The sequence below is a fragment of the Mesoplodon densirostris genome, chromosome 16, assembly GCF_025265405.1.
Source record: "Mesoplodon densirostris isolate mMesDen1 chromosome 16, mMesDen1 primary haplotype, whole genome shotgun sequence".
In the NCBI taxonomy this organism is placed as follows: domain Eukaryota; kingdom Metazoa; phylum Chordata; class Mammalia; order Artiodactyla; family Ziphiidae; genus Mesoplodon; species Mesoplodon densirostris.
The window spans coordinates 3,759,209-3,774,893 of NC_082676.1; the positions used below are offsets into that span (position 1 = coordinate 3,759,209).

The 15,685-nt window shown below is 46.5% G+C and overlaps 1 protein-coding gene across 1 annotated transcript in view; it reads left to right on the plus strand.

Annotated features, from left to right (window-relative positions):
* The window catches only part of CDH26 (cadherin 26), a 48,394-nt gene extending 33,028 nt beyond the window's left edge, over window positions 1–15,366 (plus strand). Inside the window, 2 exon segments of the mRNA XM_060077934.1 lie at window positions 381–573; window positions 15,128–15,366. Coding sequence (XP_059933917.1) covers window positions 381–573; window positions 15,128–15,366 — 432 coding nt within the window.
* The last annotated feature ends 319 nt before the right edge of the window (window positions 15,367–15,685 follow it).

Sequence of the window (15,685 nt, forward strand, 5' to 3'; positions counted from 1 at the left end):
CTGCACTCTAGAGCCTGCGAGCCACAACTACTGAAGCCGGCGTGCCACAACTACTGAAGCCCATGCATCTACAGCCTACGCTCTGTGGCAGGGGAAGCCACCACAATGAGAGGCCTGCGCAATGCAACGAGGATTGGCCCCTGCTTGCCACAATTGGAGAAAGCCCACGTGCAGCAAAGAAGACCCAACAAGCCAAAAATAAAATAAATAAAATAAATAAATTTATAAAAAAATAAATAAATAAATAAAATAAAATGAGGAAACTCAGGGACAAAGAAATTAGGTACCTCATTCAAGACCAGTCTGTAGAAACGTCTGCGACAGTGGGGACAAGGCCCTGCCCACCACGGCACTTACCTTCTCTCGTGGCTCCCCTGCAGCAGCTCGGTGGTGCTGACATCCCCAAAGGAGACCCTGGTTACCCACCTCGCGCCTACGCAGAGGAGGGCAAGTGTGAGCGAGCAGAGACCCGCAGTTCTCTCGCCTCCGAACATGACCTGTCGCCCGACTTGCTGGACTCTTTGGGGCCAAAGGCTGCTCCACTCGAAGAAATATATTCTAAGTCAGATTTTTGTTTCTTAAAAACTGCATATTTTGGTGAATTGGAATAACTCATGAAGGGCAAATCACTATTCTAGAATGTTTCTTCCTTACTTCCTTTTTAAAAAAATTACCTTCTAGTTCTTGAATGAGGTTAAACTGAGTCTGGATTAAATGCTTGGACATTCGCAGACCAGACATCTTGAACCAAAGTGAAACAGCAGGTTATACTTTTTAAAAATTCGATTTGTCAGGCAGATTTTCTAGAGAAACTTGAATTGTGTAATTCCTTGCTTCAGCTCATGGAAGCAGCTCATGGCTGCTCATAGCCCAACTCTGAGGGTAAATAAAATATAATCCACTGATTACCCCCAGCTATTTGGGAAAAACTGGGGAAACAGATTTCTTAAGTGCTTATTTAAATTTCTATAATTATGATTCTGCTTCAGTTTAAGTAAAAAATAAATAAATAGGGAAATGTTTTCTAGAACATTTGTGATCAGTATTTTTAGTGATTTTTTTTAAACATAAATATTAACCCCATTGTACTTTTTGAGTAGATAAATAGATAAATATTTTATCATGAGAGAAATGATTATACTTAAAATTTATGAGCAGTACATACTAAAAAAAACAAACTGACATAATTTAACTTGCATGTATTATGTAAGTAAAATAACTTAGGAGCCTTTGAGTGAATACATTCTGATTAAATTTTATCTATGCACAAAACCACAAACTTTAATTGATTTCTACATGTCCACCTACTGCTAGTGTAAATTGTGGGGGAGGGGATAGTTTCCTTTAAATATCTAAAAAAATGTAAGTAGTAGGACATGTGCCCTATATATACTCAGTTTTCTTGTCTGAGTAGATAAGAAACTGGTTAAGCAGAATTTTAAATGCTACCAGGACACTTTAATGTATATATTAGATATCTAAAAGCCTGTGGCAAATTCTAAAAAATTTATATAATTAATGAGCATAGTCTTTTGTTAGTCCCCTCTTGAACCCGAGGGATAAATCAGGAGAAGCACATTTATGTCAAATCAGTGAAATGCTATATTAAACCTAAATTTTAGCTGACGCAAGCTTAAAACTTTCCCTTTCTTTTTAAAGAAGCTATGCAAATGCTTACTTTAAAGAGATCTCAAGAGTTTGTACATAGTTATTTCATGTATCACCTAGTGCTTTGAGTAACTGAAAAAGAAGAAAAACCATCTCCAAAGCACTGGAAAGTCTAAAGCTGACTCACAGTTGTGTAGAACAGCTATGCTAATGCTGGGATGATTCCGAGGAGAGTATAGGACATTTTCTGGGTAATTCAGGATAACAGTAATATCTTAGGACAGTATACTTTTTGAGTCTGAATGGTCGCTAAGGATCAGTAGGTGGTCACTGGACCTTCCTGTATCTGAGGCAAGGGACAGAAAACTATGGCCATGGGGTAGATGTGGCCCACCGTCTGTTTTTGTAAATAAAGTTTCATTGGCACACAGCTGTGCTCATATGTTGTTTAAGGGCGTCCATGACCCCTTTGTGCTGCCATAGCAGCACTGAGTAGTCACGATGGAGACATATGGCTCACAAAGCCCAACACATTTACTTCCTGGCCTTTTAAAGAAAAAAGTATGCTGACCCCCTTGTCTAAGGCATTATTTTGGGGAACCCCACATTGTAACAAATGTATTAAGATATATCCATACTCTGTTAAAAACAAATACATTGCCATACAATTAGGGAAGGTTTTAGATAAGTTTGCTTTTGGCTATGGGTAACTTGGCTCATTTACTAATGGTTATGAAATCTTGGCAGTTGTTGTGCATATTTGTGAATTCTTGCATTATGAGGCTCTCTCCAACTAATTGTTCTCAAAAGTAATAAAATACTCATGAAAAATTCATGAAGCCCAAATTTAACAGTTAGCAAGAACAAAATGTTATATTTTGTAGGTATTTAATTAGACATGTATTAATTTTGATTTTGCTGCTTTCTTTGTGTATTTTGAAGCCTGTATATATGTTTTCGTAGGTCTCAAGCCTTTGCGATATATTGTCCAGTGGAGACAGTGGTCCTGTTGGCATTTTATGAAGCACACCTGGCATGTACTACTCGGACTCCTCCCTTTAGATGCCAGACTATATTATATATTATCACCTGTCCCAACTGATGTCTGCAGGGAACATTCTTGGGTGTTGGCCGGTTCTCCCCACAAGTTCATTTTCAAGTCTGTCTACATGCTTAGAAAGGTTTCCATTAGAAACATCAGCACCAGGAGGTTTTGGAAAAAAACGTTAGCCTCCAGTGGAATTTATGTACACTCGTGAACTAAACAAAGTCTTACTAATGGCAACGAAGAAGGCAATAGAACAGAAATAGTAAATATTTTCCTAGAAAATGTGATTTTATTAAGAACATTAGCCTCCAAATTACTTAACAATCCAAAGATAGCTGCCATCTCATAAGTTAAATATTTATTTTGCATTTTATCAATTTTGGGTTTCCATTTATATTAACGGTCTCCTTGGCTTTATGGAGTTTTTCATCAGAGGAGTTTGTTTTACTTACTTTTATGATTTACTGAACACAGAAGCTATCTCGGTGGTTAAAAACTTTCCCAAGTGAGGGACTTCCCTGGTGGCCCAGTGGTAAAGAATCTGCCTTCCAATGCAGGGGATGCAGGTTCAATCCCTGGTCGGGGAACTAAGATCCCACATGCCGCGGGGCAACTAAGCCAGCGCACCACAACTAGAGAGAGAGAAGCCTGTGCACCGCAGTGGAGATCCCACGTGCCACAACTAAGACCCAACGCAGCCAAAAATAAATAAAATAAATAAATATTTAAAAAAAAACTTTCCCAAGTGAAACACTAACCCAGGAAATCTTATTTTATGTACTTGTAAAGTAGGCATAGCAACAGTCCCCTCAAAGATGGCATGTGGGCAGAAGACTGCAGACCTTGGGTAGTCATTGTCTCTCCTGAAATGTGTGTTAGAGGCCAAACAAATCTGCCATCAGGAAGAAGGAAGAAGAGAAAGAATGCTGTAGATATAAAAACAGGAAAGACTAGTCCTTTCATTTTTCCCAGCATGAGGACACTGGTGCTGGAATGGCTGCAGCAACTGCTAATTGTCTCAATATCTGTCACCTCTCCTTCCTCAATAAAAGAACCCTGAATTATTGGCCATCGAGAATGGGAATGACATTTCCCACCCTCCCTTGCAGCCAGGTATGGCCATGTGACTACGTTCTGGCCAATGGAAGGCAACTTCCAGGAAGTGTCCTTGAAGCGTGGAGATGTAGACTCATCCCTTCCCCCTCTTCTCTTCTACTGGCTGGAATGAGAATGTGATGGCTGGCACAGGAGCAGCCATCCTGGACATTGTCGTTAGAGCTGACGCATGGTACACCAACAGGATAGAAGGGGTGGAGGTCTCCGACACCGGAGAGCCCTACTGGACCCATCCCAGGACTACCTTACTCTGGACTCAAACTGAAAGAGAATTAAATATGTCTTGTTCAAGCCAATGCTATTTTGGATTTTCTGTCACTCATGGCCAAATCTAATCTTAACTGATACAAAATATAGGACCAAGATAAGCAAGCTGTAAGTAGCAGAACTGAAACTTGGGGCATTGGCTTATGGATGTGGTTGGGGGCAGGGACTCAGATACTGGGGGCTAGAGGACAGGTGACCCATATCGTGCAGAAATAAAGCATTTGCTAACAACTCTCCTCTGCTGTTTTTTGAAAAGCAACCCTTGCTCTGAACAAGGATTGAGGAAGGAAATGGTAGGAGAAATTCATAATGTAGAAATGAATTAGCTGCTTCTCACTGCTTATAGCAAAGTCCCACAAAAGAGATGGACATGGGTGACTGCTGGTCAGGGCAGGAGTGGCATGAAAGGTAAGGCAGCTATGCTCATGGAGACCATCTCTGCCTGAAGCCCGCAATCTAAATTGACTGAGAACTGGGTAATTTGGAGCCTTGCAGGGTTGAAAAAAGCAACCGCTGCATCTCTCAGATGACATCAATCATTGAAAAGGTTCTGTGCAAAGCAGTGCACTTAGTGGAAAATAAAACCAGTGCCCCATCCTACCAACTTGTAAGCCTTGTGGCAAAAGTCACTTTAAGGATGTTGCCTTCCTACCCAGGCCTGTTGCTTCGGGTGACTCAAGGTGGGCGGTACCATTGTGCTCAGGGACAGGAGACGTTGGCCAAGCGAGCGTGGAGGCCAGCAAGAACAGGCCAGACGCTCCACGGTTATAAACTATGTCTCAACAGAGAGAGCTGGCTGGAAACAAATAGATAGAAATCTTTATGTTTCTGAAAAAATGCTTTGCCAAAGAAACCACAGCCTGGTCTGAAAAAACCTGGGATTGTTCAACCCCAAAGCAACCCCTGAAAACAAGGAGCAAGCTGTGAAAACCATGCAGGTCCCAGGAAGGGCGTCCCCTCCGGTACCCACGCCAGTCAGCTGTGGCAGGGGAGACAACAGCAAGCACGCAGGTAGGGGCCGGGGGCGGCGACGGCTGCAGAGGTGTCTTCACTGTTCCTGCCTCCCAGGATTTGCTCATGTGTATGGATCAATGATAATTGTGTTTGTTAGTTTGCTTTTCTCCAAATGGGCATTTTTATTGCAGGCGTCTTACTGTTCATACTTATCTACCTTATGTTGGTGTATTGGGAACCAGGAACTTACTATTTAGTTTGTGGGTTGTAAAACCATGAAGAATCTCGTCCATATCTGTTGGAGAGGACTGTGCTTTACCCTAGGATCTTGGATTGTGAGCCAGATGCAGTAATTGGGTGGGGCTTTGCACTTGGTTCCGTTGGGGGGTGTGTGGGAGGGATTCTGTGTGTAGAAGAAGGGTGAGCACAAATATGTGGGTGGCCAAAGCGTGGACGGCTGCGGAGACTACTGTCCCCCACCCCCATTGTCCCTTCTTTCCTTCTTCCCCAAGTTTGAGTGAGGGCTACGGCTTCCTCAAATGAAAATGACATTACCCAGCCCTCCTTGAACTAGATGTGACCAGGTGACCATGTTCTGGCCAATGGGACTCGCAGAAGCAGAAGCATATGTGCAGATTCTGAGATGGGCCCTCGAGGAGAACAGGGATGCCTTTTTCCAGCCCTCTCCTCTCCCTGCAGGCTGGAACATGGCTGTAAAAGCAGACTATCGGGGGACCTTGGGAATGCAGGCTTCCGACCATGGGGTTATGTGTTACAGCCTCATCCCTCACCCTGGAGACCATGAGAGCCTGAATCACCTCACTTTTTACAAGAGAGAAATAGACACTTGTCTCTATTTATTGGGGGTTCGTGTTCTGTCATTCACAGCCAAACTTAGTACTAATTAACTCAGGTTATATAACCTAAAAAACAAAGCAATAAATAGAAAAACCATTGACATAACAAAATATGTGCATTATGCTTCAGAGTAATTACCTTGTTTAGTTAATTTTATTCATTGAACAGATTTTTTCCATTATGTTCAAATATTTGTACAGTGAACGTTTCATTCTCCCCTGTGCTACATGATAGCTTAATATAGTTCTAAAATTATTTTCCAAAATGGCTGTCACTACCCTGTGACAAGATTCTTTTAAATATCCTTTTTTTCTGTCCACACGGTATCATTTTGAGCTTGGATCTGAGTTTTGGAAACTGCCAAAAGTCATGCAGGACCTCGCCGGGTAAGCAGGTCGGGGATAAGCCTGAGTGACAGGACCGTGGGCTGGGAATGGGCGTGTAGCCGGAGGATGGGGCCCAGAGCCTGTAAAACGTGTGAGCCCATGGGCATCGCCGTGCAGCTGGGCCCGGTGAGCTCAATCAGTTTTATTCTTTAGTTCTTGCCTTGTGATGTTCAAAACCCCCTAGGATTCTGTGGCAGAATGAATTCACATACCTGGAGAGGTGGTGTTACCAGGATGCTTGTGTTAACCAAGATGGTGCTATGTCTGGCAATCAGGAAAATCCACACATAGATCTGAACCCATGAAGGAGGTCTTCACCAGGGAAAGGTTGGTGAGCATTTCCCGGGTTTGAGGAATGATATCGCCAAGGTCCACTGTTCATAGTCTCCAGACCCTGCAGTTTCCATTTTAACTAATCATTTACATAACTAATTGAGGGAAAAAAAGAATGATTTTATTGTTATTCTTGTTCACATCGTCCTAATGACCCTCCTCCAACAGCTGAAATTCACTCTATATTTCGCAGTCTCTGTGGGGAGAAGCCCAGTTTAATGAAGTCAGCAGCCACTGAGAGCTTTAGGAGGCTGTATTTTAAAGGCTCCTTCCACAGGCCAGTTGTCCCAACCAGGGCGATTTTGCTCCCAGGGACCCTGGGTGATGTCTGGAGACACTTTGGTTGTTACGACTTGGGAGAGGGTGCTCCTGGCAAGGGGTGGGTGGAGCCAGGGATTCTGCTAAACGTCCCACAGGGCACGGGATGGTCTTCACAACAGAGAATGGTCCAGTCCAGAAGGCCAACAGTGCCAAGGTTGCAAAACCCTGCCATAGACCCACTCAGTCCCCCTCTGAAATAACATTCGGATGGCAAGAAGCTAATGACCTCTGTTTTAAAAGAACTTCCTCTCTGAGATGAGCTGAGAGACATGATATTAAGCAGTGCAGTAAACTGTGTATCTCAAGGGCTCCCTCTGGGCCAGGGCTGCCACCCTCACACGACTTACCCTGGGTTGACACTGTCCTGTCATCAAAGTGGTCTTAAGCCACTGCATGCAGGGACTGAAAACAGAATAAAGATAATTAGACAGGAGTTGCTTGCCCCTGACCAAAACGAACCTAGAGTAGACAGAACTCATACGGTAAATGCTTTCAACCCAGAAAAATGAACTCACTGTGCTAATCACTATGCTTAACAGGAAGTCTACATGGAATCTTTAGAGTCCTCAGAGCCCAGAGGCAGGCACAGGCCCACAGTGGGACATGTGGTCTGAAAAAGGGTCCGGCTCCTGGCTATGCAGGGCTCTGCCACCCCCTTGCTGGAGACTTCCCCAGTCTGGGCATCAACATCTACTTATAAGACAGGGTTCATTTTGATGGATGGTTTTCCCACCTGAGTTCCCCAGAGTCTCAGCATTTTCAGGGACATCAGTGTGACCCAGAATCAACTATGGCAGGGGAACTTCGGTCTGTTGGTATTATAGGTATCTGGCTGTATGTCTGTCTTTCCACAAACATCTCTTCACCCTTCTTCTGGGAAAGCACATATGGGAATTCCTATGGGCAGTTCCCTTTCTCTTCATCCCCTGCTCACATGGGCTCTAGGGGTAGATCATGAATGACCTAAGCTAGTTAGCATAGCAACCATAATTGGCTCAGAGATGCGCGTGTCAGCCAATCTGAGCCAATGAGGGTCAGGCCCAGTTCTACTCAAGTCTTTGGGTAGGGCTGGAACCTGAGTGGGTACAAGTGCAGGGGCAGTTGCAGCCACTTTGCCACCATGAGGGGAAGCTGCAGAGCTTTGGGGGCAGAGGGCACCACATCAGGCAGTATGCAGGGGAGCTGAGATGAGAGAAGGACAGAGGCTGGCTCCTAATAACCTTGCTTTGGTCCTGCACCAAGTTGTGACTCCACAACTTCCCCTGGACAATTACCTGTACTGATAAGGTTACTTTTGTGCCTAATTCAGGTTTTTAGAAACCAGCCTGAGTAAGAAAATTTCCTCAAATGAAATGACTTGCTTCAAAAGTTTTAACTGGGAGTCAGACTTTCCCAGAGACCCCTCCTCGTGGCCTACTCCCCCTGCTTTGAGTGGCTTAAAGGGATGGTGTTGTTGAGTTGGGCCACAGCTGACAGGGGCTGCAGCAGAATACTTATGAGGAAATGATGAAACCAAGACTAGCAGAGCCTGGGAAATGGAAACACCGGGCTTTGACCCAAACATCCCCTTTCAAGAAAGTTCTTTATTGTCACTGAGGTTTGAGTCTCTATATTTGTGTGTGTAATAGATGTCTCCTCCTTAGAAAGATTTGGTTATGGATTCAGGCATCTGAAATTGAATACTTGAGAGTTAATTGAATTTAATTAATTATTTGTAAAAACTTCCTCAGGTTCTTTAGATGAAAGGAAGGTAATATTCATGAAATTCTGTTTGTAATTTCCCATCTGTTGCATTTTGTAAGCAGCTTTGCAAGATATGCAAGGTTCTTTGGAAGAAGGTCTGAGGGAGAGCAGGAAGGGGACAGGTGAGAGGGCTGCATGATTCCTGCCCTCACTCTGGGTGTTCATCAGGGGCCGGGAGGTAAGCACTGTCTTTGTATTTTCACCTTCCGGATCTGTCTTTTTGAAGGTTTTATCTCCTACTTTGGAAGCATATTAACTTAATCTATCATTTGATTTGTAAATCAAGACCCCCAACAGACAGCTGTCTGCTTCTCTTAGCATTTTATTTATTTATTTATTTATTTATTTTCTGTACGTGGGCCTCTCACTGTTGTGGCCTCTCCCGTTGCGGAGCACAGGCTCCGGATGCGCAGGCTCAGTGGCCATGGCTCACGGGCCCAGCCGCTCCCACGGCATGTGGGATCTTCCCGGACTGGGGCACGAACCCGTGTCCCCTGCATCGGCAGGCAGACTCTCAACCACTGCGCCACCAGGGAAGCCCCTCTTAGCTTTTTTTTTTTTTTTTTTTTTTTTTTTTTTTTTTTTTTATGCGGTATGCGGGCCTCTCACTGTTGTGGCCTCCCCCGTTGCGGAGCACAGGCTCCGGACGCGCAGGCTCCGGACGCGCAGGCTCAGCGGCCATGGCTCACGGGCCCAGCCGCTCCGCGGCATATGGGATCCTCCCAGACCGGGGCACGAACCCGTATCCCCTGCATCGGCAGGCGGACTCTCAACCACTTGCGCCACCAGGGAGGCCCCCCTCTTAGCTTTTAATAACATTGGTGACATGGAGTGGAAGACTTGACTCATTCTATAAGTCAGTTTTTAATACGGAACAAACACTGAGTTGTTCCTCAACAGCCGTACAGGCTAAGAACAATTTTAAAATAATTTAACAGTATTATAATTCAATAACTATAATTATTAAAATGCTACCATATAGACCTGAGTGTTGCAATGAAGGGGAGAAGTTGGAATGAGAAATTAACCCTGAAATTAATTTCTATGTTAGGGAAGTTAGTGCAAGCAGCTTTAACAGATAAATCCACAAATTCCCTTAACCCAACAAAGGTTTATTTCTCATGTAGGCAAAAGCCAGTAACTGTACAATTTGGACCTCCAAGTTTGCTGTGGCAGGGAAAAGATGAAGAAATCACAGTGGCTCTTAAATTCTATTGGCCTTAACTTAAGGGAGGCTGCGAGATGGAGAGGAACACATGGATACTGAAAGCACATTACCTCTCCACCACCGTAAGATGGATTTCTATTCTTGTGTTTGTTAGTCAGAAACTAAACTTGAGACTCTGATTGATTGATTTAAACAACACGATCTAATTCAATCTTTTTTTTCTTTTTTAAAAATTTATTTATTTATTTTTGGCTACGTTGGGTCTTCGTTGCTGCGCACGGGCTTTTCTCTAGTTGTGGCGAGCGGGGGCTGCTCTTTGTTGCAGTGGGCAGGCTTCTCATTGCGGTGGCTTCTCTTGTTGCAGAGCACGGGCTCTAGAGTGCATGGCTTCAGTAGCTGTGGCTCATAGGCTCTAGAGCAGAGGCTAAGTAGTTGTGGCGCACGGGCTTAGTTGCTCTGCGGCACGTGGGATCTTCCTGGAACAGGGCTGGAACCCGTGTCCCCTGCATTGGCAGGTGTATTCTCAACCACTGCGCCACCAGGGAAGCCCCTGATTTATTTATTTTCTGGCCACGCTGCACGGCTTATGGGATTTTTGTTCCCTATCCAGGGATCGAACCCGGGCCCTTGGCAGTGGGAGCATGGAGTCCTAACCACGGGACTGCCAGGGAATTCCTGGCAGATTTAGATGGTGGAATTATGAAGAACTTGAATGTAGCCCTAACATATTTCCAACACTGGTGTCCCACAGAGGATGAAAAACACTGTGTATGGAAGACATACTGTAGGTGTTTAAAACATCTGCTGTGGTTTGGGAAAAGGCCAGGGCTTGAAATCAGCTCCGTCATTCACCTCCTTTATGATTAAGTTTACTCAACACTTTGAGTCTTTGTTGCTTTGTCTGTAAAGTGAGGAAAACAATAATCCCTCTCTTGTAGGTTTTCGAGAAATCATTGATATCACCATCATCAACATTCTCATCACCATTACCACCAGCTTCACCGTCACCATCTCAACCATCACTATCATCACCATCATTATCACCACCATCACTATCACCATCACTATCATCGTCACCATCACTATCATCACTATCACCACCACCGTCTCCACCATCACCACTATCAACACCATCATCACCAACACCACCACCAAGATCATCATAATCACTTATTATTTAGACACCACATTCCCATGGAAGGGTCTCTAAATGCTAACTTCTAACTCCTATTGCCATAGCTTCAGAGAGAACTCCACTGTAAGTTTAAGCAGTGGTGCATACAGTGTGAGGGTAATGGGAAAATGCGAGTTGACCTGGGGACTTTGCATCTGTGGAACCATCTACAGAGTCTCAGTGGTCATTCAGCTGCTGAGCGCTGTCCCTACGAAGACATAGGCTAGCTCTGAAACGATCACACTGAGAGCTTGCATAAATACAGGTTCTAGATCTAAGGAAGTCTGGCTACAGGTCTGGGAACCTGTTTTTTTGTTTGTTTGTTTGTTTGTTTTTTGGTACGCGGGCCTCTCACTGTTGTGGCCTCTCCCGTTGCGGAGCACAGGCTCCGGGCGCGCAGGCTCAGCGGCCATGGCTCACAGGCCCAGCTGCTCTGCGGCATGTGGGATCTTCCCGGACCGGGGCACGAACTCGTGCCCCTGCATCGGCAGGCGGACTCTCAACCACTGCACCACCAGGGAAGCCCCTGGGAACCTGTATTTTAAATATGATTGTTAGTAGCTCTTAAATAAGTTGTAGATTATTGTTTAAGTTCAGCCTGTATACAGACTGCATCCATTCATGCATTCTTGCATTCGACAAATATTTATCGAGCACGGATTAAGTGCCAGGCGTATGTTAAACATTTCCCTACGTTATTTCTCACATTCTGTTATCACCCTCATTTTGTAGATGAGGGAGGTAGACTTGGGGAAAACAGACGAGTAACTTGTCCAAGGCCACATAGCTAGGAAGTGAACAGGGGGCATTTGAGTCCAGAGCTCACACTCCTCACCACCCCTTAACAAAAAGGGGTCTTTGCAAGGAGCCAACAGAGCATAATAGGCAATAAAATTGTCAGGCCACCCCAGGGCTAAGGAGAATATAGTGGGGGTCATGTGTCTGTTCTCGGAGGTTAGGGCCTTGGAAATGGCTTCCTGGAGGAGGTGTCTGTTATCCAGGTGGGCAAGAGGTGTGTGTGTGTGTGTGTGTGTGTGAGAGAGAGAGAGAGAGAGAGAGAGAGAGAGAGAGGGAGAGAGAGAAAACATGGCAGAGGAAATAACATATGCCAAGGCCTGGCAATAAATATTTTTTCCTGCGTGAACCGTGGGAACTGCACTACAGTGGTGTTTCTAGAGTGTGATTTCCTCTCCACTGGTTTCATTACTACTTATCAGAGGCACACAAAAGAGTTTCTTTTTCTCTTTCTACAAATTTTAATAGAAGTTCCTTTAAAGCATAGTAGGAAGAAAAAGAATAACTAGCATGTCAAACCCATGATATTATATATGGTAGTTCTTGGGATGCAGCTAAAGTTAATATACCGGTTAAGAAAGTGCATCAGTAGCAATAACATTACGGAGTATGAGAGGGAAGGTAAAAACAGTGAAGGTGGAAAGCCCAGGAGCGCTGAAGATTCAGGAACCCTGGGCCAGAGGGTGTTTCTGTCCGTTCCAGCTTAGAAGCTCTACACTTGAAGTTTGTCTGAGTGTGAATGGCTCTTTTGTCAGTAATGTCACATTCTTCCCAGTGGGGGCAACGGCGTCCCTGCTGCTGTTAACCATGAAGGGATGATTTGTTCCCAGTATTAGGACCTGCAGGGCCAAAGTCTGTCCTCGGACTGGTCAGGTGGAGCTTTGAGCTCTGGGGAAAGGGTCAGGAGGGAGGCCACACAAGTGCTAAAGTAGCTGTGGGAATCAGCCCAGCCTAGAGCAGGGACTCACAGTTCAAGAATGTTCTCTGGCCCCATGCTGATCATAGCCGCAGAGCCCTGGGCACCAGTAGATTGGCTAAAAATACCCTGGTCGTGGGCCAAGGGCTTGCATTTAGAAAACTGCTCTCCAGAAGCAGCCCCAGGGAGAGCTGATATAACACGGGCAGCAGGCAGGCCGCCCAGCCACAAAGGTCAGCCAGCTCAGGATGCTCGCAGCTTCAGCTTCTGCCAAGACGGCGTTAGTACTCAGGCTCAAACGAAATGCCACTTTCAGCTCCTTTGCTTAAGAGATTTTCAGAGCTGTGCAGCCGAGCCCTCTGTCTGTTCTACTATCTTCATGGCAAGACTTTGCTGGCTCCTTAGCAAATGAACCCCTCAAGTGGAAGGGGCAGGGCTTTAACCCGACAGGGCTTCAGAAGTGCTCCCCCACTGTCTCTGGGAAGCTGCATTTGAAATCACTGCAAGTCACAAGTAGAACTCACAGGAACTTGGGTGCCAGCAACATGCTTTCATGTCTCGGCTTCTGAGGAGGGACAGCTGTGGGCAGGAATTCTGTCCAACTCTTGCTTCTGACCAGCCTGGTGCAGGGGCTGGGGGAGCTGATTAATGCCCCAGCTATGAACAGGGAAGACACTTAACTGAGAAATCACACGAAACGCAAGACTGTTATGTAATGGTTTACGAGCACAAGCCGTCTCTTCAAGCAGACGTTCGTGGGGCAGAACCGGGTGGAACGGCTCTTTAATAGTATAATTCACGGCAGCTGCTTTAACTGAGTACCTAGTACGTGCCAAGCACACAGAGCTTCTCTGTGTACCATCGTGAGTAATCCTCATGGCAAGCTCACTGGCCGGACCCTTGCTGCCTCTGCTCTGCTCACCAGGGCCCCGCGGGCTGCTTACACCTCACTGCTGGTCAGGGGAGACTGAGGATTGGCCCAGGGTCCTCGGGCACTGCTGACCTGCCTGGGTTGATGCTCCCAGGTCTGGGCAGGCAGGGAGCCCTCGTTCGGTGCACTGAGTGATCTCATGGGCCATGATTAATAAGGCCGGGTCATGATCCTAAGTCTAGTTATTTTTGAAGGTAGGATTTGGCCAGAATCCTGAGGCTAAAATAGAAGCCACACTTTGGATCCCTTGTGGGGTATTATCCAGGGCTCCTGGTGACCTTTGTCCTGGCCCAGAAGCCTCTGGCTCAGACTAGAGTAGCGGTTCTCAAAGCAGGGTGCCCCTGGCCCAGCAGCAGTGGCATCACCCAGGAACTCCTTAAAGAGCACATTCTGAGGCCCAGCCCCGGGCCTACAGGCTCAGAAACCAGGGTGGCGCCAGTGCTCTGTGTGTTAGCAAGCCCTCCCGAGGGCTCTGACGCTCGGAAGTCTGAGAACAATGGCCGAGGCAGATGACAGGTCCCCCTCACTTCCTTCCCCGTGGTCCCTGAGAACCGCTGTGCTGACAGGCAGGGCTGAGGTGGGTCCGGGTGAGTGGTGCCTGATGGCGAGTTGTCCCTCTTGGGAAGGGCTGGGCTGGGGGCTGGTGTCAGGTCCCCGGTATGTGTGGGACAGTGAATGGTGCTGGCCCACCTGGGCCAGCGTTTCAGGACGGCCCTAGAGAAGGGTGACCAAGTCACAGTCACTGAAAGCATGCTTCTGTCCTGACGGCTGCTCCAAAGTGGCGAGGCCTGCTGAGGGGGGGCTTTCCAGGCTTTAAGGGAACAGAAGATCTGGGGACTCTACTGTGCCTCAGGCTTCAGTAGCCCCAACATCTCGAATGCACAGAGAGATCGGAGCTCAAGGCTAAACGTTAGCCTCTGCTTTGGACTTTGTTTTCACTGTGAAGACAGATTGTCCAAATAATGCACGTTTCAGCTTTGGATGAAATACCCAGCGATTCAGGATCTGCGTTCGTTTGCAAAGTTTAGGTGCCCAATAAATCATTCTCTTGCAGAGATGCCATTAACTAATAATTCAAAGCTGGTAACCTTCAGTCAACCGTGATTAAAGAACTTTTGCTGAATGGTGGGGGATAACACGTTTTCCTGAATGCCAGCGGCAAAATCTGCTTACACCATCCATCTTTACTTTGATAAACTGCCCTTAACTAATAATTCCAGATGGAAGGATTTTAAATCAAGCATGGGGGTTGGCAGGATCAGATCAAACTCTCAATAATGGTAAAGACTATTTTATTGCCAACTGTCTTCAGATGGGCGATATTCATTTAGGTTCTAAAGAGCGGGTGATATTCCAGCGCTTCCCAGGCACTTACAGAATGTGGGCCATTCACACCCATTGCGTAAGGGTGGGGCCACGAGGTGCAGCTTTCACATGCTGTGTTCTTGGAGGGGAGACCAGGCTCTGGGTGTGCCCCTCCAGCCTGTCTTTCCCATGCTTGGCCTGCAGGTGCCAGCTGGGATGGCCTGGCCAGCATCCGTGACCAGGTCGTGTTTCTCCTCTGGCCCCCGACCCCTCACACCGCCCCTCACATGGCACTGGGGAAGTATGCCCCCTCCCGGCTTGTCTGCCTACCCAGCCCACTGCAGGCCAGCCTTCTGGGGGCAAGTGCTGTCTTACCTGCTTCTGTGGTACATGACACGGTGCCTGGCATGAGCTGGACACTTCATCAGAGTGAGCTGCAGTAGCAGATGAGTGGACAAAGCCCCTTGCTGGTTCACGCTAAGGATGGATGGCTACAGGATACACAGCAACGATGGATGGAATGTGCCAGACGGGGAGCTTGTTAACATGCAGGTGCCCGGGTCCCACCTCCAGAGCCTCTTTCGGCAGGTCTGGGCTGGGGCCTTGGGAGCCTGAGTTTCAACATGCTTGCCCAAGCCCGAACCTTCTGCCCTTACCTTTCTTCTTTGCTTCTGAGAGCCGTGCCCACAGCCTTTGAGCCACTGGCTCACCTTTCTGACTAGACTGTGGTGAAGATACTGGTGACAGGGGTCCATGGTCCTT